The sequence below is a fragment of the Tauraco erythrolophus genome, chromosome 4 (genome assembly GCF_009769465.1).
Source record: "Tauraco erythrolophus isolate bTauEry1 chromosome 4, bTauEry1.pri, whole genome shotgun sequence".
Taxonomy (NCBI): domain Eukaryota; kingdom Metazoa; phylum Chordata; class Aves; order Musophagiformes; family Musophagidae; genus Tauraco; species Tauraco erythrolophus.
This window is the reverse complement of record NC_141468.1, coordinates 341,154-368,763: the sequence shown is the minus strand read 5'-3', so window position 1 is coordinate 368,763 and position 27,610 is coordinate 341,154. Positions and strand designations below refer to the sequence as shown.

At 52.4% G+C, this 27,610-nt stretch overlaps 1 protein-coding gene across 2 annotated transcripts in view; it reads right to left on the bottom strand.

Moving 5' to 3' along the window:
• Nucleotides 1-27,610, bottom strand: part of SHANK3 (SH3 and multiple ankyrin repeat domains 3) — a 343,838-nt gene that overhangs the window by 126,893 nt on the left and 189,335 nt on the right. For both annotated transcript variants that reach the window (XM_086609695.1, XM_086609696.1), the window contains exon 12: nucleotides 16,342-16,455. In XM_086609695.1, coding sequence (XP_086465821.1) covers nucleotides 16,342-16,455 — 114 coding nt within the window. The remainder of the gene's footprint in view (nucleotides 1-16,341; nucleotides 16,456-27,610) is intronic.

The following is a 27,610-nucleotide window of genomic DNA, read 5'->3' as shown; positions in this document are numbered from 1 at the left end:
ACCGCCCCCACCTCCAACGCTCCGCACAGCAGGGTGACACGGCCCTGACGTTCCGCGTATGACAGCACCGACACAGAGGGGCTTCCTTCTCCTGCGTCTGAACCAGCAGCTGGAATGGAAGCATCCTCACCGAGAGCAGTGGAACTGCGCCAGGTGAAGCTCAGGAGAGGTGTTCGTCCATTACAGCACTGAGGAGCCACATGCCATGAGACCAAGAAGAACCCACCAGCCATTGGGCTTTGCCTAGTGCCAAGGAAGAGACAGCTTCAGGAGGACACAACAGCTGTCTCCCCAAACACAGGAGGTTATTGAGAAGACAGAGCAAAGCTCTTCACCAAGGTGCACGGCAGGAGCTACACTCCAGAGGATGCAACATCTCCCTTTTACACCACTGAATCTACTCCAAAACCCATCAGGCAAAACGCACAAACATCTCCACTCCTGCCAACTGCATCACTCTTGGGGAACAAAAGCACTTCAGTCATACGATCCGAGGGCTGGAGCACCTCTGCTATGGAGACAGGCTGAGAGAGTTGAGGTTGCTCAGCCTGGAGAAGAGAAGACTTCAGATCTTGAAGGTCCCTTCCAACCCAAACCATTCTATGATTCTCATCCTTGCCCTCTGTAGACAGAACCAACATCCTCATGTCTTCCAGGTAAAACTGCCTGCAGAAACCCTTCACACAGATGATCCAGCTCACTGAAGCACGTCTGGTGCTGACTCACGCCAACAGGCTGAATCCTTTGCCCCCATGCACATGAACGGAACTGCAACCCTCCTATGAATGTAGCATCGCATCTGTCCTCAACACGAAGATGATACCACAGAGAGGAACAGCCACACCAAAAATTGGGTGTTTCTTAGTAGATTAAGGGCTCCAGAGTCAAAAGGATGACACTGAAGATATGACCATGGCCAGGCATGTGGACATCTTAGTGCTCACAGCCCTCTGGGCAGCCTGCACTAAAGCTCTGGCTATGAGCTGAACCTTCACTGAAGCTTGTAATGTCCTTTCCGAGGTTCACAGAGCACGTGGATGCCAACACAGCCAAGCCATCCGAGGGTGGCATACCTTATAAATGAAGTGTGTCTGGTCATCTGGCAAAACAGAAAAAATAAGAACGCCTCTGGAGTATGCTCTTTTGCCCACAGCATCTAATTTTCTTGAGTCCTGACCTAAAGGCTTCACTTAACTAGACCTTCAGATAGAAGTCAGGACCATCAGAGTCAAAGTAAAGTACATAAAGAGACTTCAGGCTCTTTCTTGGATGGTGGTACTAGGTCTATTTTTAGAGGTGCAGGCTTTAGCAGGGGTAGGGAAGTGCCAGATGGCTGTAGCAGGGTCTGCTATGACCTCACTGATGGACAGGGTCACCTTAACAGAAGCTATATGGTGAGAGACATCCAAGAGCACATATGTTCACACTGCTCAGAGCGTGCAAAGATGCCACAAATGTGACGTCCTGCTGAAGTGGCCCTGAAATGATTCTCAGTAGTCCCCACAGAGACTGGAGAACCGTCTTCCCATGAGGGAATCAGGTCTCTGTGACAAGCTGCTCTTTGAAGAGTGCTGTCCCCACACCCAGCCAAGAGAGGGGATCAAAAGACTACAGAAGAGACGCTGACAAGGGAGATTTGTCCCCCTGAGAAAGCTCATTGCCAAGCCAGGAAACCCACTGACAGCACGACCAACCCGGAAGTTGGTGCCAGCTACAGAGAACGGAGATTCTGGAGATAGGGGCAACCAGTGGGCCACAGAAGATGGTGACACTGCAAGTAGTGCAGGAATTACAACCAGAGCAAGCCTGAGATGATTGTTTGTGCTTCTGTCTGTCAGTCCTCAAACACAACACTCCTGGTGCAGAGGGAGCAGGAGGCAAAGGACAGAGAGGTCCTCGAGCTGTAAGCATGACAGCCGAGGGGCCAAAAAGGCACCACTGACCATCTCTTCTAGATCTGGCTCAGCAAAAGACTGGCCACCACTCTAGGATTCAGTAACAAGAAACAAAAGTACTGATGATATGGCATCCTCTGACTTGAGCAGTGATATGAAAAGTGGGTGTGGAGGGAACCTTAAGCCTGATCAGGACCGAAAACATGTTGTTGATCCATTGTGTGCAGAGGGAAGTTGGTGGAAAGGTTTCACCAGGTCTCCTTGCTCTCCATGCTGATAAAGACCTGGAACAGTTATGACCCTTTTGCTCTTGGGCTTAGTCCTTGGCCACAGACCTGCTGTCTTTGGGACTGGCACCAAAGACTGGGGCACCATCATCCTCCACAGTGACTTAAAAGTCTTCCCAGACAGGAGAGGTCTGGAGGACGACCCTTCAGGAGGACAGTTTCAGAAAGGCTTTGCATGCTGGCAGACAGCAGCGGTCAGTGCAGATGCTCTGAACAAAGACCACGCAAGCAAAGGCTTCATTTAACCCCTCAGCAGCGGGAGTATCGGAATCACCACCAAACCTGAGGAACACAACCCCTGTGGATTTGCCAAACCTCCTTTTGGAGCCTTGAATCTGCCCTAACTGCGACAACGAGATCCGCAACTGCGCACCGAGTGGAAACAGTTCGTTTGATGGCCTTAGCCTTGCTGCCTAATTTCCTTGACTGTCCCTTAATTCTCACCTTTAGACAAACAATAAATCACTGAACTTCTCCAGACTTTGTCTCAGACTCCTGCTGTATTCTCCTGACAATCTCCCCAAACTTGCCTCTTTTTTTAATTCAGTCTCTCCTCATCTGGAAAGTCTTGTGGCCCACCATGCATGGACAATCTCCATCTGCTGTAGAACCTGCCTGCTTACTTCTATCCTTCGCTTTTTATTTTTCAACCAGTTTCTTCTTTTCTTTTCTTTTTTTTTTTTTTTTTTTAAGCAGACTCTGAGAAAACCAACTTAACAGCTTTCTGAAAGCCCTGGTACACTGCATCAATCCTCATCTCGGACCTTGTTGACTACTTCAAAGACTTGTAGGACATCTAGTGGACTTCGCCCTAAAAAGGTTTTAAAATGAGGAAGAGTCAATGAAATACTACTTTATTCTAGTTTCTGCTAAGTTGCAAGATGCAAAAAAGAAAAAAATAAATCAGACTTACTGGTCTTTATATCCTGGCAGTGCTGCTCGTCTCTTACAGTAACGAAAATCAATGCAGTTGAGGCTGAGCTCTTTTTTCCCCTCATACACAGCAAAGATGATGCACACTGACTGGGGAGTCTTTGTTCTAGTGGGGACTACAGGAGATGCTGAACAACAGCTCCAAGAGATGAGCACCTTAAAATGAGCAGTTCGAGGTTCTGAGCCAGGATCTTTTCAGGACCTCACTGATCATCTCTTGGGAATAACATCTTCAGTAAGCCCTGGAACACAGAGCGAGGGACTGAGGAGCAGAAGAAAGCTGAGTCAAGTGTTTAAAGGGATGACTCTTGCAGTTATGGCATGACAGACTGTCACTGATCTTGAGGCGCATGTAAAAGCCCATAAAAACTTGATTATTTAATAATTCCATTAGGTCACTCATTTTGCTGTTGCCTAAACAGGTCACCTGGGCCACCACAGCAATGCTGTATCGTGTTGTACCTTCTGAGCACGTACCACAAACCGATGGCACAGTCACAGAGCAGATCCGGGTCGCCTAAGGGAAACCCAACGTCAACCAAAGCTCCACGCTTGGCAGCGAGACACCCGGCCCCGGCAGGTCCATCCCCACCGCCCGCGTCCCCTGGGCGGTCAACGGCAAGGCAAGCGCTGCTGATGGCCTCCAGACTCGGACCCCCCCAGTTTGAACTTGAACTGCCGGAACCAAAAAGCTTCCCGGAGCAAATGCCAAGGGCACGTTCACACACACGCCTTGGGGTTCAGACTGTCCAGCCAGCTCCGAGGGCAGGCACCTCGGAGGCCTCTGCCATCCACCAGTTGCCCAGCAGCCTGAAGCTGGACAAACATTTCTTGCAAGCTCCAGAAGATAAGAAATGAAAAAGTTAACTGAGAAACGCAGGGAACTAGCCACCAAAGGATTTGTATCCGTTTCCTTTACGACTGTTGAGCTGCTGAAACAATGGGAAGCGCATGGTACAAAGGAGCATCAGAAGCTGTTAGCAACTAACAATGATGCAGTTGCTTAAAGAAAGACAGAAATTCTAACTCATCGTCTGCGCTAATACCAAACACAGCGCCAGACACGAATAAGACATAAATCAGCTGGAAACAAAAACCATCAGAAGACATTAACTACGGCAACTCACGGAGCATCAACAGACCCGCCGAAAATTTACAGAGCTGGGAGCAACCAGGCTGTGGTCAGGCACTCGGGTGGCGATAAACGGACTGACTTCTGTCCAGAATTCCAGAATAAAGTACAGATAAGCCTGAGCCCACCTCGGGCAGATTAGTGCTCTGCTGAAACAAGAGATGCAGAATTCGGAATGACTCCACGTGGACCCTGCACCAGCACCAGCTCCCCTCCCAGGCCACCAGTGCCAACCCCGGGTCCAGGGAGCCTCTTGTTCCTTGTGCTCTGCAATGGCAATAAAACCACCCTGCTGAGTCCAAATTCTTTCTGCAGAAGGCCAAATAGCCATGACGTGGGGGTTTTGTTTTAATTAAGTAATGCTACAGACTTTTTTTTCTTTTACAGTCCTACACAAATCAGCCCAAGGGAAACCACTTTGGGCAACTGCATTTATTTTGCATTTCCAATTCCCTCACGTTCTGAATGGTTCAAGCGTCAGCCTAAGAGTGCTTTGAGATAACCACATCCTCACTCCTTGGAGACACAGCGCGAGTGAGATAAACGGGCTACGAGCACCAAGGCATCGATAGGAGGTTCATACGCAACTGGCACAGGAAACCTGAGTGCTTTGTCCCATTCCTTGGTACGCCCTGCTTGAGCCCAGTGGTCGTACACCCATCACTGCAGACACAGATGTTCAGCTTATGCCTAAGGAACCTGAAGGTGGACAAGTCCATGGGACCAGATGAGGTGCATCCACGGGTCCTGAGGGAACTGGCAGATGAAGTTGCTAAGCCATTATCCATCATATTTCAGAAGTCGTGGCAATCTGGTGAAGTTCCCAATGACTGGAAAAGGGGAAACATAGCCCCCGTCTTTAAAAAGGGAAAAAAGGTGGTAGACCTGGGGAACTACAGGCCAGTCAGTCTCACCTCCATGCACAGCAAGATCATGGAGCAGATCCTCCTGGCGACTATGCTAAGGCACATGGAAAATAAGGGGGTGATTGGTGACAGCCATCATGGCTTCATGAAGGGCAAAGATGATCCAAGAGGTGGAGCACCTCTGCTCTGGAGACAGGCTGAGAGAGTTGGGGCTGTTCAGGCTGGAGAAGAGAAGGCTCTGGGGAGACCTTCCAGCACCTTCCAGTACCTAAAGGGGCTACAGGAAAGCTGGAGAGGGGCTTTGGACAAGGGCATGTAGTGACAGGACACGGGGCAATGGCTTTAAACTGAAAGAGGGGAGATTTCCATGAGATCTAAGGAAGAAATTCTTCCCTCTGAGGGTGGGGAGGCACTGGCACAGGTTGCCCAGAGAAGCTGTGGCTGCCCCATCCCTGGAAGTGTTCAAGGGCAGGTTGGATGGGGCTTTGAGCAACCTGATCTAGGGGAAGGTGTCCCTGCCCATGGCAGGGGGGTTGGAACTGGATGATCTTTGAGGTCCCTTCCAACCCAAACCATTCTGTGACTCTATGCTGACGTCTCTCTCCAGGACCACTAAGCACACAGACTAGAGGACGGGACTGAACTCAAAGTCAGAAGGTGAACGCAAAGTCACAGCAGGGCAGTTTGCAGCACTTGCACCGATTCCCAGGTGCCCCCGGCACAGGAGCCGTTGCTTGGCATCCTCCGGGAAAGCTGCCTCTGAGCTTGTCAGCAAGTGCAGGCGCTCGTCGTGCAGCACCAAGGTGCAGATCCACTCCCCAGCGCAGCCGCAGTGGAGCGTCTGCACATCCATCTTCTCGCTGGTCTTTCTGCCACAGCACATCGAGTCGCTGGAAAAGCCAAAGAGGGGCCTTCCTTCCCACGGGGGCTCTCGGGATGGTGCTCTGGCTCCTGAGGCTGCGCTTGTGCCGCTGTGGCTTCCAACCTGCTGCTATGAGGCAGACGCCTCCTTAGGAGCTCCCTCCTCCCACGCAAGGACTCTCAAAAATCCTGTGGGGAAAAGCCACAGTGTTTGGACTCGGCGCTCACTGCTCAGCCAGGGCTTCTCCTTCCCAGCCCTGGGAAGCATAGCTGTCCATCCTTCCTCTCCTAGCGCAGTCTTTTTCCCAAAAGCAAGGTATTTGTCAAAAGCAACGGTTGCTGAGTTCCAACAAGGTACACGGGTGCTACACGCGAAGCCCTACAACCAACGAGACCCGACCCATACAACTGGCTACAGGGAACACCAACAGCCTCTCAGCCGCAGGACTCCCACTCCGTGCCATCGCTCTACGCACCATCCCGTCTCCCTGTGGATGAGGCAGCAGCCCCGTTAGTGAACACGTTCCCAGTCTCGCTCTATGAGAGAGTTCTCCAGAGGAGGACCACTGCCAGCCGAGGCAGACTCCGTAACGCACCAAGAAAACAAAAGAGAAGGTGGAACAGACAACGCGTCCCTTTGCATGCAGGACACACAGAGACAAAGCTATGACATGGGTACCACGACAAAACAACCCGACGTCCCCAAAGGCTGGTGCAGACCTCCAGGAGGGAGATGATCGATACACCGCAGGAAATCAGAGCACTGTATTTCATTAAGGTACCAAAATCCTCCACAATCCTCCTCCTCCTCCTCTGCAACCCACGTGCTCACGTCACCACCTGAGGTTGGCATCAGACGAGTGAAGAACAACAGTGCCCTCTATCAAAAGAAACAGCCAACGACTTCTGCAACCTCCCCTCCTCAGCCCAGCAGTGGGCACAGAAACAGCCACTCTCCAGGGGCAGGCAGGCTCAGCTGGGCTCTGGACCACCAGAGCGGGCAGGCTCAGCTGGGCTCTGGACCACCATCGGACCACCGGGGCCACGCAGGCACACCAACACTTCACCTTCCTCCATGGTGATGTGCTCCAGCGCCTCAGATGTGCCAGGCTGGAAGATACTTCAGACTCTCTTATCCAACATGGGAATGGATGATTCAGAAACAGCGATGCTAGTTGTGGTTTTTTTTTAAGATCCCATTGTTCTACCATCTGCTCTTCCAGTGTCTATGCTGGCCACTAAGAGAGACAGCAAGATGCTCTCACTGTTAGACTTGTAAATAATTTGAAGCACCCAACAGTTGTTATTCCAATTACAAAATATTTCTTACACAAGAAACTCATTTCTTGACCAAAAGGTGGTTCAAGCTCCTAATTCTTTCCACTGAAAGCCTTTCCACAGCAGGGTCCTATGACTGGAGTGTCAGAACGGAAGGATACGGGCACTTTAGGAAAGACAGGCAGTCCGTCTGGGGACGGATGAGTTGCTGACGGAGAGCTTATGGGTCAGGATTAAAGGGAGGGCAGGGTCAGGTGAGGTTACAGTGGGGGTCTGCTACAGACCACCTGGCCAGGAGGACCGAGTGGATGAGGCCCTCTACAGACAGATAGGATCAGCCTCACATTCATGAGCCCTGATCCTCACGGGGGACTTCAACCACCCCGATATCTGTTGAAGGGACAACACAGCAGGGCAGAGGCAATCCAGAAGGTTCATGGAATGCACTGATGATAACTTCCTTCTCCAAGCGACAGAGTGACCAATGAGGAGAGGTGCCATGGTGGACCTTGTTCTCACCAACAAAGAAGGGCTGGTGACACTCAAGGACAGCCTTGGCTGCAGTGACCATGAAATGGTGGAGTTCAAGATTCTTAGAGAGGCAAGGAGGGTGCACAGCAGGCTCACTACCCTGGATTTCAGGAGAGCAGACTTCGGCTTCTTCAGGGATCTCCTCGGTAGAGTACCATGGGATGAAGCCCTGGAGGGACGCTGGATAATATTCAAGGATCACCTCCTCCAAGCTCAGGAGTGGTGCATCCCAACAAAGAGAAAGTCAGGTAGGAACACCAGGAGGCCTGCATGGATGAACAAGGAGCTCCTGGACCAACTCGGACACAAAAAGGAAGTCTATAGAGGGTGGAAGCAAGCACAGGTAGCCTGGGAGGAATACAGAGAAATTGTCCGAGCAACCAGAGATCAGGTCAGGAAAGCTGAAGCCCTGATAGAGTTAAATCTGGCCAGGGACATCACGGGCAACAAGAAAAGCTTCTATAGGCGTGTCAGTGCTAAAAGGAGGACTAGGGAAAGCCTGGGGCCTCTCTGGAAGGAAACGGGGGGCCTGGCTATCTGGGATATGGAGAAGGCTGAGGTGCTCAATTACTTTTTTGCCTCACTCTTCACTGGCACGAGCTCCAGCGGCACAGCCCAAGTCCCAGAAGGCAAAGGCAGGGACTGGGAGAATGAAGAACCACCCACTGTAGGAGAAGATCAGGTCCTTCCAGCACCTTTCAGTACCTAAAGGGGGTCTACAGAAAAGCTGGAGAGCGGCTTTGGACAAGGGCATGGAGTGACAGGACACGGGGCAATGGCTTTAAACTGAAAGAGGGAGATTTAGATGAGATCTAAGGAAGAAAATTCTTCATTCTGAGGGTGGTGAGGCACTGGACCAGGCTGCCCAGAGAAGCTGTGGCTGCCCCATCCCTGGCAGTGTTCAAGGCCAGGCTGGATGGGGCTTTGAGCAACCTGGTGTAGTGGAGAGTGTCCCTGCCCATGGCAGGGAGGTTGGAACTGGATGATCTTGAAGGTCCCACCCAATCCAAACCATTCCATGATTCTAAGAAGTGGGAACACTTCCACCATCTCTACTGCTACTTGCAGGTACCAAGGAAGTAACTAAATACATCCTTGTCATACGAGGGGGCGTATTCCACCCTTAAAATTATTATTCTTTTCTCAGAAAAAGAAGAAATATCAAAGACTGAGCCCATTAGGATCTCAGCTAACATCGTTTCATGTATTAGTAATTTAGATGCTGTGATGATGGAAAAAACTGGAAATCTCGCCACAAATAAATGGGCAGACAAGGAGCAGTAAGGAGAGGTTTGCCATGTAAAACAGATGGCTCCCTGGACACTACTGACTCCCACATCCTTCCACAGGAACCAAAGCAAGATAAAAAGGAAAAGATCTGATAAAGAAGATACTCGTGCCAGGGTTACTGCACAAGTCAGTCCCAGCCTCCCCAACACGCTCTGCACAGCCCTGACCACTGCCGGCACTAGTGCCTTCCCAATCTGTGCAGCCATGTCCCTGCGTCTCCCAGCGCTGAAGACCTGCCCATCCTTCGAGATGACACCCATCCTTCAAGATGATGCCCATCCTTCCTTCAAGATGATGCCCATCCTCTCTCTGTCTACCCCGGAGGAGAGCAGGCATGTCTGCAGCACACCCACCTCCTGGCCCTGCACGGGAACTGGGGCACTGCCAGGGCATCCCAGGGCTTGGCTGAGTCAGAGGGAGGAGACACTTGTACGTCCCTCAGTAGTGGGGAAGCAGCTGCAGGAAAGCCCAGACCCTGCACGTCTGCAGGTGCTCTCCAGCCCACCAGCTCCGACGCGGCGTGATCGGGTCTGCCAAGAGCCTCCCTCCGTTCCCCGCACAAGGGCGGATCTGCGCACGGACGCGGACAAACAGCACAGAAGGTTCCCTGGAGGAGACGGAGCCGCATCTCTCCGACCACGCACAGCTCGAGAGGCGCCAGCAGGAGCGAGGTGACACCCGACAGCCTGGGCTGTCTCCCGAGGCCGGGTGCCGGCTCGCAGCGCGCGGCGGAGCTTCTGCTCCACTCTCACACCTTCTCTCAGTCCTCGGATGAGTTACTGTGACAACAGGCTGCTCGCACGTACACATCGGAGCCTTCGGCACGTTCTGCTTCGCACACCCAAACTCGTCCTTGGATTTCTGGGTGTCGCTTCCCGAGCGAGCTCCATGCGGCCGGTGGGGTCTGTCCCACCGACGTCAGGCGGGAGAGGCAGCCGGGGTCTGCCACAAAAGGGGATTTTGAAGAACACACAGGGAGTGATGTCAGGGGAGAGAGGGACGACAGCTCAGGGTGAAACGAGCCCAAACCGGACCCGACACCACCCCACGACCGCCGCATTTCAAGGCGTAATCAGCAAATGCACATTCCACGGCGCCCCAACCTATCCCAAACAGCTGCTTCACCTCAACTACAGCTACCAAACGGTCCTCTGCAACTCTAACCAAAGCTGCAGGTCCTTCTCCCAACGTTTCCCTGGACCACAGACTCAGGACTACTCTGTCATTCACCCAAAGCAAGAACGAGTTGTGTTCAAAGCGGAGGTGCAGCCATTCCACTGCCAACTTCGGCAGAAAGTTGTCCAACAATTGACCAACTGTGTCCTGAACAATTAATGCTCCCATTTCATTTCACACAGTGCAGACACTCCCGAATGGTATCACTGAGGTCTGCGCGTGCGAGCTCAGCACGTACCGAGTCCCAGCCCTACAGGCCATTACTCAGTCCCCATCCAAGAAGGGATCCCACCACCGAGGCTTCGGCTCCTCACTGAGCGCACGGAGGCTGCCCACACTTTGAATTCTCTTATTAGAGCCACACAGCTCCCAACAGCGTGTCCACATGAGGAGAACAAGACCAATGTGAATCCAGTCTCCTGCAGACAGCGATCAGAACAACAACCAGTTCCAGATCAGATGTTAACAGCTCCTCATGCCTCCCACATGCTGGAGATGCCTCGTACGAGACATCCCAGGCTCATGTCTGCCTCGTTCGCAGACACACAACGCTACCGTCATCTCCTGAACCACCAACATGCCTCCTCTTGTTGTTGCAAGGAGGAAAATGTTAGCGCAGAACTACCGAGGAGATTTCCTGTTAAGTGCAAGATCCTGCATTTTATCCTCCTGAATTTCATCCTATTTCTGTTACACCAACTCATCCAGCTTTGGAAGTAAAATGTTCTCACCTCATAAGACGTCACAAGGAAACATTAGCAGAACATTTCGGTTTTCTTTTGGCCGCAGCTATTAGTGAAAGCATTTAATAGGTGAAATCGTTAATCAGCTAGTGACAGATGACAAATTCCCAGTGCTCCCCCACATTTCCTCCAACTTCACTAATAATTTCCCACATGACACCGTCCTGAAATCCACACAAGCTGGAACAACGGCATCTCCTCAGTCAACACAGTCAATCAATCTCCTTTAGCACAAACACCGTTTTGTCCTGCCCCTTCTCCCATCCTCCTCCTCTCCCTTCACCCACAATCTGTTTTTAACACTTCTGTACCAGTGAACTCGGAGCACCTTAACTGGGGTTGCCCAGAGCACTCCCACGCACAAGGTTCACCGTTACCTCCCTGAAATCCTTGCCAACGTGCCGGTAATTTTCCCTATTATTTTTTCAGAATGCTGGTGTCACCTGTTCGTTGGGGGCTGCAAGGGCAGGGCTGCTCCCAAAGGAAGGTGGTTCAGGAACCCAGGAGACCCCCCCGGCCAGCAGGGCAGGGGCCTCGCTGGCCACCACTCAAGCAAGGCCAGTGGGACAGACCCAGAGATGGTGGCCAGGTCCAACTAGGACTCCAGCTTGTAACGCAGGAGCACAGCGATGGGGCAGGTCTCGAGACAAGCCAAGAAGCCAGTCTTCAGGCTGGGGTTAAGGCCAGGTCTAGTGACCACTGGGCAGGTCTGAGGTTAAGCTGGGAAATCAGTCCATCGGTTGGGGTCTGGATCAAGAGGGTCCATGGCCAGCGATGGGCGTGACTGTGACTCAACTGGAGACCAAGACTCCTCCAACATAGTTCAGGCAGGGACTGAAAGCCGCAGCTTAAATAGAGCTCCTGGGACCAGTGGTGTGGGAGGAGACCCCAGGTGAAGCTAGTCAGGGACATTAAGACATATTGGTGCCCTCAGGGCCCTGGTATCGCTCTCCCCAGCTGGCAGTACCAGTCCTGCCATAGCCCATCCATCCAGCATCGTGTCTGTTGGGACAGGGAACAGTTCTGGTAGGTTTGGACTTTTACAAAATTAGCTTTGCTCTTACCTCGTTCTCATTGCTTAGTAGCTCTACACCCTCCTTCCTTACTCTTCTTTGTACAGCTGAAGAACCCTGAACAGCAGGATTCTTCACATCCTGAATTACTCCTCTCAATATTCTCAAGGTCCAGCTCAGCTGAATTTCTGGCAAGTCGCATCTTACATTTATGATTTCAGATTCCCGATACAGTTTCTTCTCTCCAGATGAATCCTCATCTTTGTTCTTTGAAAGCTTTGCTTATTCCTAGAGGCCCAGGGACAACCGCATTTGGATTCTCTACCCGCAAGATTTCTCTTTGCCAGGAGTACAAGTCAGGGCAGGTCTTTGTAGCTTTGACTTAAAATACTCACTCAAAATTCCACCTCTATTTTAACTCACTGAAGACAGTTCCATGCACTTCACCACATTTCTCTTCTTTATCAAATACAAAAACCTCTCCTCATCACCAGGCTATCCCGCACCATCGTTTTCCAAAGCCACGTAAAGGCGCACGTTCCTGTCCTCTCTCTGTCCCTGCACAGTCCGTGCATCTCACACTCCCTCAGCTCTGCCATCACCTCCACCTTTCCTCAAGGCACCGCCACGCTGCTCCGGGCTGTTCTCGCCCATAACAGCTGTCGCACTGACCAAACCACCGGGCCCAGTGTCCCCCCTGCGCTGACCAGTTGGCCTTTGTGTTCCCAACACCTTCGCCGTATCCGACTGGCCACCGCCGAGTCCATCGGCAGAGAACAGCCTCTTTTCTGAGCAGCCTGTCCACCTGCCTCCTCTCCTGGGTTCCTTTAGGCAAAGACATGTCCTTGGGGAGGAGAGGAAGGAGATCGGGAGGCAGACATACACACGGGCTGGACACGCTGAGAAAGTCACTGACAAACCGCCTTCTTTACAGTTTCAGTTTAGTCAGCGCCCTACACACGCTCACACTGTGAAAGACCCCCTTCCTACGTCACTTGGATGTAGATCTGCAGCCTCTCGGGTACCTGCACCAGTGCTGCCCACCCATGGCACCATCCTGTCCCTGGTGGCACTCCGCAGCATCTCTGCGAGCGTGAACGGAGCTCCAAGAGCTGCTCGACACGCGGCAGCGCGGTCCCTCTGGCCCGAAGCTCCGCCAGCACCTCTGCTCAGGCAGACAAAGACCTTCCTGGGCAGTCATGGCTGCAGCTCAAGAGCTGAGAGAAGGCACTCCCACCGCCCACCGGCAGGTCCATGCGCCATAATCACATCACGATCCAGAGACAGGAAGACTGGACTAGCTGGTGTCTGCGTGCAGGTTCTCACACCCACAGATTTCAGGCTACCAACAGCTGGGAGGACCACCTGAGGGGCTTTATGCCCTCTTGGCAGAAAGACAAGGCCTGCTTCAACCACATGGAAGGCATAAAAAGATTAATTCCCTGAATCCAACAGAAATGTCACACCTCTTTAAGTGGAACACAGGGTGTGGTGTTAGAGGAGGTGCAGACAGGAATAATAGTCTGTAATGAAGTGGTGGGGTTGATAACTAGATCTGGGATCTCCTCTCAGGATGCCAGGATGATACAAGAAGGATCATCTCCATGGGAAGACGGGCAAAAGCAGAGATCTCCGACTGTAAGGCCAGAAGAAATAAATTTAGAACAGACAGAAAGTTTGAGTTACCAAAGAAATTCCATTTGAGCTCCAAAGGATTTCTGTTCACAGACAGGAGATATCTAAGGAGACCCTCACTGCGAAGTGAGAAACTTACATTTCTGCCTCGGCGCCCGTAACGGAGGTGGACAACAGGACATCTTCCTTCAGAGTCAACAAGTACTGCAGCATCTACGAACTGGGACCTGGGAGGGAAGTGCTGACCCAGAAGCACCCTTGGAGACGAACTTGGCTCATTTAGGCAGATCAATATGCAGCTCATGGCCTTTTCCCTCAAAGCATGAAAATACACGCAGGTTGAAGGAACATTCTAATACCCTCTCCAAAACGTCAACCCTGAAAGTTGCTCTCTCTGAATTTCAATGAAGATCACAATGAATTTCCCAAGCTGATCTCATCCTTGTCACAGTCATCTTCAATCTGTTCCAGCAAGAGTCTAGTCAGGTATCTGCCATGCAACCTTGCTACCTTCTTCAATCAATAAACACACTTGGAGATGTCCACAAGTCTGATGTGGCTTTGCTCCCCAGAAAAGTATAGTTGGGCCAAAACTCTTCCACCAGCGTAGAGCCCAATCAGCTGTTGGGCTATGCTGAAATCAGAAGACAAGACACTTCTCTTTTTTTGATCTCGATGAAAAGTGGCAGAGCAACATCATGTCCACACAGCTGAACTTCCTTCTGTGCACAAACAGCACGGCCTTATCCAAACCACCTTCTGCAAACACTCTGTACCTCAAAATTGTGCTCGACCTTCGTCTGGAAAAGTAAAAGTCGGCATAAGCCAAAACCACGCCAGGGCACGTGCCAACACCTAAACAGTACGGACACCTGGAGGAAAGTGCTCATACCTCTGGCTCCAGCTGTGGTGTCCATGCACCATCTGTTTTTCACACTTCACTACACAACTGCCATTTAACCCAAACACGTAACATTCTCCAAGAAAGCACCCAGCAGACATGAACTCCCAGATACAGGAAGGGCTTATAAACCACACCAACCAGTCTATGCTCTTTTTTATTTAGCTTCACAAAAGGAGAGGGCCAACAGCTCCTGCACACCGACACAGCTCCAGAGCACGGCTCCAAAGCAGCAGGACAGGAAGGTGGAACCTTGTCGGTGAAGTCCCAACTCATCAGCCCTATTCCCTCCTGAAAAAAGAGAAATATCCCAGTCAGGTCTTCACTATCCTCAAGCATTTCCCATCAGCACAACAGAAACGCACTTTGCTGCACTTCTACTGGGCCCAGAGCACAGGTGAGCTCCCGACACGGCGCTTGGCCAGGAGAGCGCAAAGGCAGGGGTGACCAGCGCAGTACGGGGAAGCACATACAAAGATCATTTGAGGGAACACAGGAACGAGCACTGGGAACACAAGCTGGAACTGCAGACTGGAGAGCCAACAGCTGAACCCATCAGCGGCGGGGGAGAACATCTCTGCTGATCAGGCCCTGCGGCGTGCAGGTCTGCGGTGCTACCGGTGGGGTCCCCTCCATGGCCATGGGACCAGTTCCCAAAGGCACCTAATGCTTCACCCACAGGGACTGACGTGTGAGCGTCCCAGAGCACAGACCTGCCCCGTGCTCATCCCAGCACACAGTCAGCGGCTCACTGGTGGAACCTGCCTGCAGGTGCAAACACACACACTTAAAACTCTCCGGAAGGACCGCGATTAGAGCAAAGAAAAGGCTTTGTAAGTGGGTTCAGGCTCCCAGAAACTCATCAAAACTGGCTGTTGTGCAGAACAGAGAACTTATTTTATGGATTTTCTTTCCTCTTCTACAGCTTTGTTTCCAACCCTGCAATCAAGGTTTAACTCTCACCAGAATCCAGCTGTGTGAATTTGAAAGCTCATTTAATATGCAAAGTGACCTTCACTGAATCTGCCAAATCAGGGCCACTTCTCCCCTCAGTAATACATGGAAAAAAAGTAATCCAGATGTTCTTGTCAGTCGCTTTACACCAGGACAAGCTGGGGCTTGCCAGAAGTGTTTCCCACCCCGTCCTCAGGCTGGGAGGGGAACGCTGCTGGGCAGCTGTCGGTGAGAAGGGGGAGGCTGTGGTGACACCCCACAACAGCAGCGGACCCACTAAGTCCTGGTGGCCTCCAAGAACACTATGCTCTTGGGCACACACGATCCCCAGCTCCTCCTGACACCGCTGTCCTCCAGGAACAGCAAATTCCTGTTAGGTGGTGGCTGGAGACGGAGGGGCAGGAGTGCCAGGGCTGTCACAGGCATCTTTAGTATCTTCTGTTGGACTAGAACACACACGTGCAAATCACTGCTTTCTGTTAAGTCTCCTAAACCATAACATGGGCTCGGAGGTTCAGATCGACAGTCCCGCTCTCTTGCTCCATCACCCACTGTCTCCTGCAGAAGATGCTGCCACTGCAGCCATCTCCACAAATGGGACCAGTGACCTCCCTCCTCACGGCAGTACCACACACTTACCACGGATCAGCGTGTCTACTACTGGGTGCTGCTGCACTCAGCAACATAAACCAGCACCTTGAGTTACAATTCCTCAGATGCATCCACTGCCCATTGCAAAGAACGGGCAAGCTCCGAGACTGCCAGAAATTCCAGATGAATCCTTCTGAATTTCTGGGGCTGTCCAGCCTGTCCGCAGAGACGCTCGGACCTAAGCAAACAGCTTACCTTGCCGTGGATCATACTGTCGCATCTGCACCTCCTCCACGCATTCTGCCGGGAACCAGCCAGTCCGTCCTTTCACGGTTCCTTCCCAGAAGCCACCTTCGCCAATACTCAGCACTGTGGGAAGAAACAAACAGGTCCGTGAGAACGGGCAGGACACCCAGAGAAAGGGAAGGCCGGAATGACCATCGTACCGTGCTAACGCAGCGGAAACACGAAAGGGCAGAGCACAGAAAATCTGTCTGGGGCCAGGAGAGGTCGGTCTGGAGGAAGGAAGCACCTCGAGAAGCCTTCAAAAGCTTCTTTCATCCGTGTCCAGAAGAGAGACAGTGTAGACAGTGGCCTCATGCAGCCACGTGCTGCGAAACTGAAACAGCAAATCTGCCTTTGTAAGAAGGGCTGTTAATGGGGGCCCGGACACAACACGGGCTTCGGTGAAACCAGCTCCTGGAAACATGCGACCTGCTGTCACTTCTGACATCCTCAGAGCAACAGAGGAATCGCAGCCCCATAAGGAAAACGGGATGCAGAGAGGGAAAGAGGTTGGCCAAGGCGACAAGATGGGTCGCTCTGAGGAGCAGGGTTGTCCCGCCGGCCCCCCCGAGAGCTGCTTCTCCCAAATGACACAGCGGACAGGAAGGCTCTGCACTGCCACAGCAGAATTCTCCCGACCCATTAAGCCTTTTTTCCCTTGCTCAAAGCTTAGAGGAACGGAGAGGAAGTCTTGAAACGTGCTCTGAAGATTAAATGAATTCAGAGTCAAGGAGATTTTAATGGAGAATCACATCAGGAGTGTCCTCGTTAAACCAGGGAACCATCAGCTTGAGCTCCTCACCAGCCGCCGGCTGGACAGGACGGCTCTCGGAGAGCCGGGACACAAACCGCGGAAGAGCTACAGACAAAACCAGCACTTCCTATTACGCCTGAAGAGCAAACTGGGGTCTAACACAGAGTAGCCAGCACAGTTCCAGGCTACAAAGCAGTTTGAGGTTTCTGATATGAAAACCATTGTCAGCAAACGTATGTTTGATGTCAGCTGTCACCTCCCAGCTCCCTGCAGCTGCACCCTGCACCGTAGGCTAGCAGGCTCTGCAGGGAAGATCTAGATTGGTTTGGGACATTTAGAAACGCATCAGACGTGACCATTACATTTCCTATGGCCAGGGAGAAAATGATGGTTGTTCCCAGAGCACCCAGGAGAAGAGAAATGTGCATGAGGCAGGGGAGAGAAAAGGGAGGCGAGAATCATCACCAATCTTTCTGGTGTTCCCCATTTACATATTGCATCCAGAGTGCCCAGATCTTACCCCTATTTTATCCAGAAAACAGCTGACGTGCACTTCTCACGTGAACTCAAGCACTTACAAGGCCGATCCATTGCACCACCCTGACCCAGGAAAGGAGAGCAGCTAGATGTGTTTTCAGGTCACTGTGGCTCACCACGCTTTCCTGATCTGTAACACAGGGGTCTCTGGGACAGATCGTGAATTCCCGTGTTAGATGGAGTCTATAAAATGCTATAGATCAAGAGCACCTCTGCTCTGGAGACAGGCTGGGAGAGTTGGGGCTGTTCAGCCTGGAGAAGAGAAGGCTCCGGGGAGACCTTCCAGCATCTTCCAGTGCCTAAAGGGGCTACAAGAAAGCTGGAGAGGGGCTTTGGACATGGGCATGGAGTGAGAGGACACGGGGCAATGGATTTAAACTGGAAGAGGGGAGATTTCCGTTAGATCTAAGGAAGAAATTCTTCCCTCTGAGGGTGGGGAGGCACTGGACCAGGCTGCCCAGAGAAGCTGTAGATGCCCCATCCCTGGACGTATTCCAGGCCAGGCTGGATGGGGCTTTGGGCAACCTGGTGTAGTGGAGGGTGTCCCTGCCCATGGCAGGGGGGCTGGAACTGGATGATCTTGAAGGTCCCTTCCAACCCAAACCATTCTGGGATTCTGTGACCCATTCGTGCAGTGGTGCCTTCCAAGTCAAAAGATCTCTGAAGAAACAGTTTCTTTTCTTTTCCTGTCTTGATCCAAAACATCAACAGCCCTGACCGCACAGGAGTCCTTGTGCTCTTGGTATGTCCATTAAGGCCAACACCTCCGGGGAACTCCCTCCTGCTGCTCCTGGGTGTTCACCCCCCATCCCGAGCCATGTGTGGAGGGGCAGGGAAAGCTGTCCTTCCCAGGCAGGGCAGACAAGTGCCAGCGGTGGGAACGCAGCGTGAGGCTTAACCCCCAGCTGGCACATCTATGGGACTTTCAGCCCAGGAGAAAAGGACATGCGATTATGCCAATGGCAGCACACCTTGGCACGGGCCACGGTCCTGCTGCCAGGCTGGGATTTCTGCTGCCGTTTAACTGGTCGGACAACTCAGTTAACACATAAACACCCGAATTCCTGCGGTATTTGATCTCCCAACTGGCAGAAGGCGCAGACACATCCCCCCCCTACCGCACACTGCTCCCTCTCCCGTTCGGCCCCCTCCCAACCTGCACAGGCAGCACCCCAGACCCATCCCCGCGCCGCCCGTGTGTCGGTCACAGCCGAACCCAAACACCAGAGTGATTGATAACCGGAGCTCTGCTCCACGCCAGCCAAAGCCAATTCCCCAAAGAAGAGGAACTTCGCGGTTGCCGGTATCTGGGCATTAGTTCTACAGCAAGCGAGGGAAAAACAAACAGACGAGAAGCTGATTTACAAGCCAAACAGGAGACTCGTTTCAGTCTCTCCTCTGGATCTTTTCTTGAGATGCAAATGCTCCTGCTCTCCAAAGGTTATGACGTTGTCACGGTTTGGAACAGCCCCAGATCCCATCCTTTATTTCCCGCTGCTCTCGTCCATGCTTTAGAAGCTCTGCTAACACTTCCCAACGGAAAACTTCCCTTTTCTGGCACTTTGTATTTCTAACTTCCAAACCAGCCCTTCGTGGAGGAGAGCTCATCCAGCTCTCCAGAGCCTCCCGTTCTTGTACTGTTATGCTTGACTCTTCAATGACACAGTTCTCCGTTGTGAGATTGAGGACTGGAAGGACTGAAGTTGCAGCCTGCCTGGCGTCGAGCTGAACACAGATTTTGAAGTAACACAAACTGAGTCTATTCTAACGAAAGAAAAAAACGTAAAGCTGTCCCTGTTTCACCAGTTTGTCTCTGAGGATGTTACATGAGACAAGATAAAAACCCTGTGCGAGTCAAGATAAACAACATCCGCTGCTCTCCCGTCCCACAAGCTGGTGGCCTCGCTGCAGAAGGCTGTCAGCTTTGTTTGGCAGTATTTCCCCTTCACAAAACCAGGCTGGGAGCCGGCTGCTCCCCATCACCACCTTGTCCTTCATGTGTTTGGAAATGGTTTCCAGGGTTAGTTCCTCCGTCGCCTTCCCAAGGATCAAGATGAGACGGACCAGCCTGGAGCTCCCCGCACCCTCTGCCTTGCTCTTCTTGAAGACAGGAGTGGCGTTTGCTTTCTCCCAGTCATCAGGAACCTCTCCTGACCACCATGACCTTTCGAAGACAATGGAGAGTGGCCTGGCAAAGCCATAAGCCATCTCCCTCAGCACTTGCTGGTGTGTCTCATAAGGACTCATGGACTCACATATGTCCAGTCTGAATATTCCCTAACCAAATTCTCCTCCACTGAGGGTATGCCTACCTTGCCATGGGCTATCCCACTGGTCTCAGGGACCTGGGATTGCTGAAGCATGGTCTTACCAGTGAAGGCTGAGGTGACGAAGGCAGGTACTTCGGCCTCGGTCAGCTCAGTCAAACTTTTCTTGCTGTTTAAACACACAACATCTTCAGAAATGAGGTACCGAGAGCGTGAGCTTTGGGCTGGCAGGGAGAGGAGCAGATGGTGCCAAGGAGCTCTGAAGCTACAGCAATTCATGCCTGGCACACCAAGAGGACAGCACTCACAGCAGCAGCTTGGATTCAGCTGGAATTCAGCAGGGCCAGACTGCACGCGTGGATGCCATCTCGCAGCAGTCTCTCCTGACAAGTCTGGTCCATTTTCTTCTGCAAAGTCTGGCCCTTCTCCTGCAGCGCCAGGCTCAGAAGTCCCCGTGAGCCCACCTCCGCCGTGACAGCCCTCCTCTCCCCCGGGGCCTTAGACCGAGCAGGCAAGGCCATAGCGGTCAAGAAAAAGCTGGTGCTGACAGGAGAAGAGAAATAAATGGTCTACTGAGGCCTACAAATCGTTGGTGCAAGCTGGGCGACTCATACACACAACCATCAACTCTGAAGGTCGCTGTAATTTGCATAGCTATAAACATGGAAATGAGGCATATACCGAGTCATGGTGGGATGCGCACGCGAAATGCTTAAATATGCTTTGAAGACATTCACAAACAAGTCACACTGGCAAGTTTGCTCCATGGCCTGAACAAAGAAGCCCAAGTGACTGCCACTTTCTCGAGCTGGCTTTGCCTGCAAGGATCCCTTAACCTGCTGCTGCAGGACCCTGCAGGAAAATCCCACAGCAGCTGCTGAGATGCCCTTGGCTTTCTCAGCCACTCCTGAGGGTTCTCTCGCTGGCTCCCTCTCTGCTCTCACACCAAATGCAGACATTTCTACCTTCCCCTTTGAGGCACCAATCCACCTTCCACCACTGTTCTACCACGGACCTGACCCTACTTACCCCCACCCCATTCACAGCCCTTACTCATCTCCAAACACATCTTCCAGACCATTTCATGCTGCCTCCACTGTACCTGCAACCTTCTCCCTTGGAGAATCCACTGTAGCATCCTTCACATCTTGTGGAAAATTCCCTACTGAAATGACACTTATGGACCCCAGCCAGCTGCCAATGACAAGGCAGTTGTCCTGACCAAAGACTATGTTTTTCCCTTGTGTTCCTTCCACTCGTTTCAATCTCATTTAACCCTTCAAACCTACGTAAAGAACCAGCTCAGCAGCGTCAGCTCTTCTAGACCACCTCTTTGCACCCTGTAGCTGAATTGCCAGCTCTTCTGCTGTTTGACTCTACAACCTGCAGATCCACGATCTGGTCCTGCCTCTTCCTCACAAAGCTGGTCTCCAGCCCGACAGGACTCCAGATGCTACCAAGATATGCCTTTCACATGGGCTGGCAACGTCACAGGTGGCTGGGACCGCAAAACTCTTTACTTTGGTACTACCGCCTCTGTTCCTCTTGAAGCTCCCATTTTCCTTCGCTTCACAGGTTCCAAGACCAAAAGACATGAAAAAAATAACAACAACAAAAAACCCCTAACCCATAGTGGTCATGGCTTTTCCCTTTCTGGAGTCCCCTACACACCGAGATGTGGCTGCTCCTTTTGGGAGTAATCCCAGAAGTTGCCTTCTTACACAGTCTCAGACACAGATTTGCCCCACTGTGACTTGTTATTGTCCCCTCCCCATCGGACACGTCCCTCCGAGCACCCAAGCTGCCCACTGACTCACGAGGCTGGGCTCAGGCCAGCCCTCGGCTCACTCCCTGCTCCAGCAGAATCTTCCTCCCCTCTTCTGTCTCCCAAGACAATTTCCCTCTCCTGCTCTGTGCGTGCGGGGATCCCTCCGGCACGCGCTGGGGACGCAGCAGCCACGGGCCCCGTTCCCGTAGCGTGTGCTCCTGCAGTATGGTCCCCATCTCGCTCCGGGGAAGACGGGATCTCTCTTCAGCACCACGGCTATTCCGATACAAGGGATGCACTGCCATATTCCTCCTCCGAGTCTCTCCGTGGCGATCCTCACCCACGAACAGCTCTCTCCAGGCCACTCCGGCACCGCTCAGACGTGCCCTTCCCTTCGCTGACCTGGGGACTGTGGGACACCGTACCCCGGTGCGCCCCCTCCGATTCCGACCCCGGCAGCCGCGCTCAAGCACTGCACCTCGGTCTGACCCACCGCCCTGTTTGTGGGTTTCCTATGTCCTCGGCAGCCGTCACGGCCAAATTCCGAGATAACAGGTCAATTTAGCTTCAGCCCCCTGAGGGGCAGAAAACCATCATCATCTGCATCTTATGTACGAGCTACAGAGAAGGGACAGAGCCGCGCGGCGTGTGTTACTGTTAAATGACTGTCGGGAAGCCACCTGGGGGACAGATACAGAATCTGAATCCAGAGACGTTGGAACCTTGCGGTAAGGAACACCTCGGACCCAGGGGCACCGCACCGCACCTCTGCGACAGGCAGCACAAGGACGTGCACCAATGCCCAGAGAGGGGTATGACACCTGGGTTTCAGAGACCTTCCCTGACCACTCCGATGGAGAGGACATCCTGAAGCCACCCTGACCACGTAAGGTGCCCTCAATGGTGAGGCAAAAAGGCCGACGCAGTGTTCGCGTTTCCCTCAAACCTGATATACCACTTGGAGTCATGTATCTGCAGTGCTTGGTGATCCATGAGGACGGTCACCGGGGACCCTCGCGCTAACAGCACTGATGCTGTCCATATGCCACCAGGCTTCAGGGCTTCCTAAATCCTCAGCATGCAGGATTACTTGCAGTTCCAGACTACCTATGATGTGCAGCTGCCAAGCATGGCTGAAGCCGTAACCTTGCTGGCACTGCTAAGATCTTGTTCCAGTCTACATCCAACCCTACCCCAGCAGGGTTGGTCCCTGGAAGACGTGTTACAGGCAAAGACAAATTCCAGAAGGCTACAAAATGAAAAACAGTTGAACAGGTACCCTGACCTCACTCCAAGACTAGATGTACATCACATCATGGAAACACCACCACTACATACTTCTAATCCAAGATCAAGCCAAGAGGAAAGAGGTGCTTCCATCATGCACAAGTCTCTAGGCAGTTTTATTCCAAAATAATTTCCCATAATAATTTGCTTGCAAACAAGCAAACGTTGCCTCTACTTGTGCAACAACTCCACGTCCTGGCCAATCTCTCGTGTAACCTGGGTATTACACGAAGCACCCAAACCTGTCTGGTTTGGCTAACCTAATGGCTAACACGAGATGACATGGCCTCTCAACCACACTCTTCACCTTCACGTTTTCCACTTCTGAGCCACTGCTGTACCAGGGACCCAGAAACAGGGAAGCTGCCAGAATCGTGCCGACAGCACAGCTCTGCTCAACGCCAGCTGTAAATTACTGTTGCTGAGCTCTGAAAAGCCATCGGAACTGACCCATTTTTTGGTCAAGTCCCTCAGTTGAGCAGCAGCATTGTGCTGTGACCTTCACTTAGTTGCAGAGCTCATCAGGCTCTGAGTTTCTTTCTATTATTGTTTTCTCTTCCTTTCCATCTAATTTGCCTGTGTCTATAGTGAGACAGAGTCAAAACTGGAAGGAAGCCAAGCACTGTGAAGTTTCACACAGCTTTAAATCCTTTGCTCCGAGCCCTGTTCACTCCCAGCTCACCTTCAACGCCCGAGCACGCTGCCCAAGGGCCCGCACCCCGCCGGTGAGGCTGAGCACTCACCGCACGCTCAGGCTGCATGTCCTCAAGAGCTACATCTGCTCACACTCTTCATGCCCAAATCCCAGGAGAGTTCGTGAACCAACGTTAGCAGTGTCCTCTTTCCAGAAGCAGCCCACCCACTGTGCCATGCAGGTCTTGGGAATGTTAGACCTGGGAAGGTGCAGTCTCTGGTACCAGCACAACAAGGCTACAGTCTTCCTAACTCCCAGAACTGGGGGACTCTCGAAGCCCATTATCTGATGAAGTTCACAGATCCCTGATGGGTCAAGCTGTACAACACAAGCCATTTCTAGAGTCAGTGAGCCCCCAGTATAGGCCACAATAGCCCAACTTTGCATTCTGCACAGCTCCTTTATCTGTTACGAAATGAAAATGTAATTATAAAAGCTGATTTTAAATGCCCCATCAAATTAATAAACTGACTGTGTACAATCCATCTGGCAGATGTTGCAGGGTCCTTTCATTGCAACAACAGATTTCACTTGGGTTTATTAATAAAAACTCAAGCGAGAGACAAGTTGGCAGTTAAAGAAATGGGGGAAAACTGAAAAGACTCGTATGGGGCTCCCAGGTGAACAGAAGGAACGGTTTCTCCACCAGCCTCATAACCTTCCAGCGAAACGCCCTGGGACGCTTTTGATCCTGGTTACACTGAACGAGCCTTCATTAGACACCACTTGCTCCTTTATTGACAACAGATGAGAAGCTAGAGCCTGCATGCAACACAGAAATGGAGCCTGCATGCAACACAGAAATGAAATCCTCAGTCAGGCAGGCATGGAAATAGATGTCTTCCACTCCAGAGATGCATCCACCATCCCACTGAACACACCTGCGTTCACACAGACCTCAACACGTGCTACAGAACTACGTGTGGACAATGAGCCATTCCCACGTTGCCCATGAGCAGAAGCACATCCAAGTGCAATTTTGGTTTGTCAAGGAAAGCACTTTGCTCTCCAATGGGAAGTACTACATATATCCTGAGGCTGGACCCTCTCCCAGCCCTTCCCACATGCATAATTCTCCCTAACAAAGGCACTCCACACTTCTCCCTGCTGTAGAATCATAGAGTCATTTGGTTGGAAGAGACCTTCAAGATCATCGAGTCCAACCACTCGCCCTGCATTGTCAGGGTCTCTAAACCATGTTCCTCAACACCAAATCCACACGGTTTTTAAACACCACCAGGGATGGGAACTCCACCACCTCCCTAGGCAGTCTGTTCCAGTACTTCACAAGAAGACCCTAGCAAGTCTGCTGCAGAAGAGTCACCTGCCTTAGAGGCTGTACACCACTGGGGCGAGAACTTCTACCCAGGTCTTGCCTTGACCTAACCTGCCTTCCACAGCCAGACTCTTCCTCAGCACCTCCCCTCGGGGTGTCCTACACCTGGTGTTCAGAGCAGCTCACCACACCGACAATTTGGTGGCTCCAATGCAGGTTGAAAACTACCATCGCACCAGAACAGGTTTTAAGATGCTTTAAGTACTGGGCACAGTCTCAGTGTAGTGTATCAAATCACAGAACGGTTTGGTTGGAAGGGACCTCAAAGATCATCCAGTTCCAACTCCCCTGCCATGGGCAGGGACACCCTCCACTACACCAGGTTGCCCAAAGCCCCATCCAACCTGGCCTGGAACACTGCCAGGGATGGGGCAGCCACAGCTTCTCTGGGCAGCCTGGTCCAGTGCTCACCACCCTCAGAGGGAAGAATTTCCTCCTTAGTTCTATTCCCTCTCTGTTCAAAGCCATTGCCCCGTGTCCTACCAGTGCCAGACACCTGACAGCCTTCACCTTGGGCTGCTCGAACTGCAGCCCCCAGCGATGCCATGAAGCTGCTGGTAGGATTTACAGTTACCAGTGGATGACAGAAGCGAATGCTGCAGCTGCAGGCACTGGCCAGAGCCACGTTGTGCTGAACAAGCAGAGACGACCCGGCCAAGCGCGCGGCTCCCGAGGAAAGGCTGCTCTGGAAGCATCTTCCAAAGAGCAAAGCCAGCGCAACTGGTGGTTACAGCCAAGCAGCCTGGCAGCAGTTCCGCATGCCAGATCACAGCCTGCCAAGTCAGGCAGAAAATGCAAATCATCCCAAGAGGAAGGGACAAAAAAGACCCCCAAATTAGAGCTAACTGTGAGGACAGGGCACTCCGATCCGCTTCCTATAGAGGCCAAGATGATGGACATGACTTTGTTGGTACGCTGCTATTCTGCACTCGTCGCTGACATCTACACAATTTTTAAAAGAGAGAAGGATGAAAAGGAAGGAAAACCTTCACTGCTCTATTTGAAATAAAAGAAGGGTGAGATGTGTTTCCTCATTGTTCCTGAAGAAATCCTTGGGAGAATCCAATTTTACAGCGGTCCAAAGAACCAGGTGAGTAACGCTGCCGCAGCGGCTGCCCCAGCAGCACGTGCAGCTGAGCCTGAGGGCAGCGCAGTTGTGCTGGGTTCTTGCTGTGAGAGTGTCTTCTGCAAGCTTGGACCAGCTCTGTCTGTAAGAAGAGAAGAACTGCCTTCACCGGGGACTACGCCGTGTGCCTGAGGAGCAGAAATCACCCTCATCCTGCTCCCAGGAGCTCAGGCCCACCAGCCCAGGCAAGGGACCAGCATGTTAAGTCCAGTTCAGAACACCACAAACCAAACAAGCCCTGATGGGTCTGGCAGAGGTTTGCACGTGCTGGTTCCCCACAGCCTTCCACATCGGAGGGTCCAGGCGCAGGTTTGTGCTGGCAGCTTGGCACCTCCCTCCATCGAGGCGGCCATGGACAGACACCCTCCAGGCAGAGCAGCTCTGCAGACTCGGTCTGCCCTGCGCGGCGGTGAAGCTGGTAACGACTGAGCGACAGCGCCCAGTCCCTCCTCCTCCCAGCTCCTGCCACAGCACAGCACAACCTGTGCCCGAGCGCTTCCAGCCAGAGCCCCGGTGCTTCCCACCTGGGACCACCGCAACATCTGCTGCAAAGACAGAACCCACACCTTGATGGATGTAGCCTATTTCAGAGGCACCCAGCTCTAGACAAAAAGAAACAAAAAGGACTTCTCTCAACATCTGTTCTACCATTACTTCATCAGCGCACACTGAAATAGCTTGCAACGTTTTTAAAAGCTGCCCTTGAGCACCACGTTAAGGGTTTACGCTTTATCAAACTTGCAGCCTCCAGCTTTTCACGTGGACTGCCCTGACCCAGGCATGGCACAAGTATCCGGCTGGGGTGAGGGGCACTTTCTGAATCGCCCCTTCTGCACCTTGTGAAGTTTGGGGCTCCAGCTACCGCAGAGGAACACAGGCACAGCTGGGTCCAACGGAGACCCGAGGTGGCACAGAGCTCAAATATAGCAGTGGAGGAAATGAGATCATTATGGATGAATGGGGACATGACCTGAAGAACGGGCACAAAGAGGGAACTGGCACGGCAGAAAGAAAGCTCAGACCACCCTTGGGGGCACCACCTGTCACCGACTACATGGCAACTTTCCTGGCACCTTCGGACGCAGGCAGGTAAAAGCAATTAAGCTCAAGGCCTGGGGACCTGAAAAGTCTCCAGGAGCAGATGGGATCCACCTGAGTGCCATTAGAAAGGAAGGGCAGGAGCCCGTGCAGAAGCGCTAAGAGCAGCACACACTGCCCTTGGCCCCGCAGCACGGCACATGGCCCAACAGAAGACGAGCCACGGGCCCTGCAGGGGACTGTCACACTCCCTCTCCCGGGTCATTTCTGCTCGGAGTCTCATGCCCTGCTCATCAGTGCTCTAAGGACACACAAGGAAGGCTGGCTGATGCCCCTGACGGTCACGTTTCATGCCCACTGCTCCCAAAGGACGAGATCTGCATGAGCAGGGAGTGAGCTGGTGACCGGGCAGAGCAGGACCTGGCTCGGTCG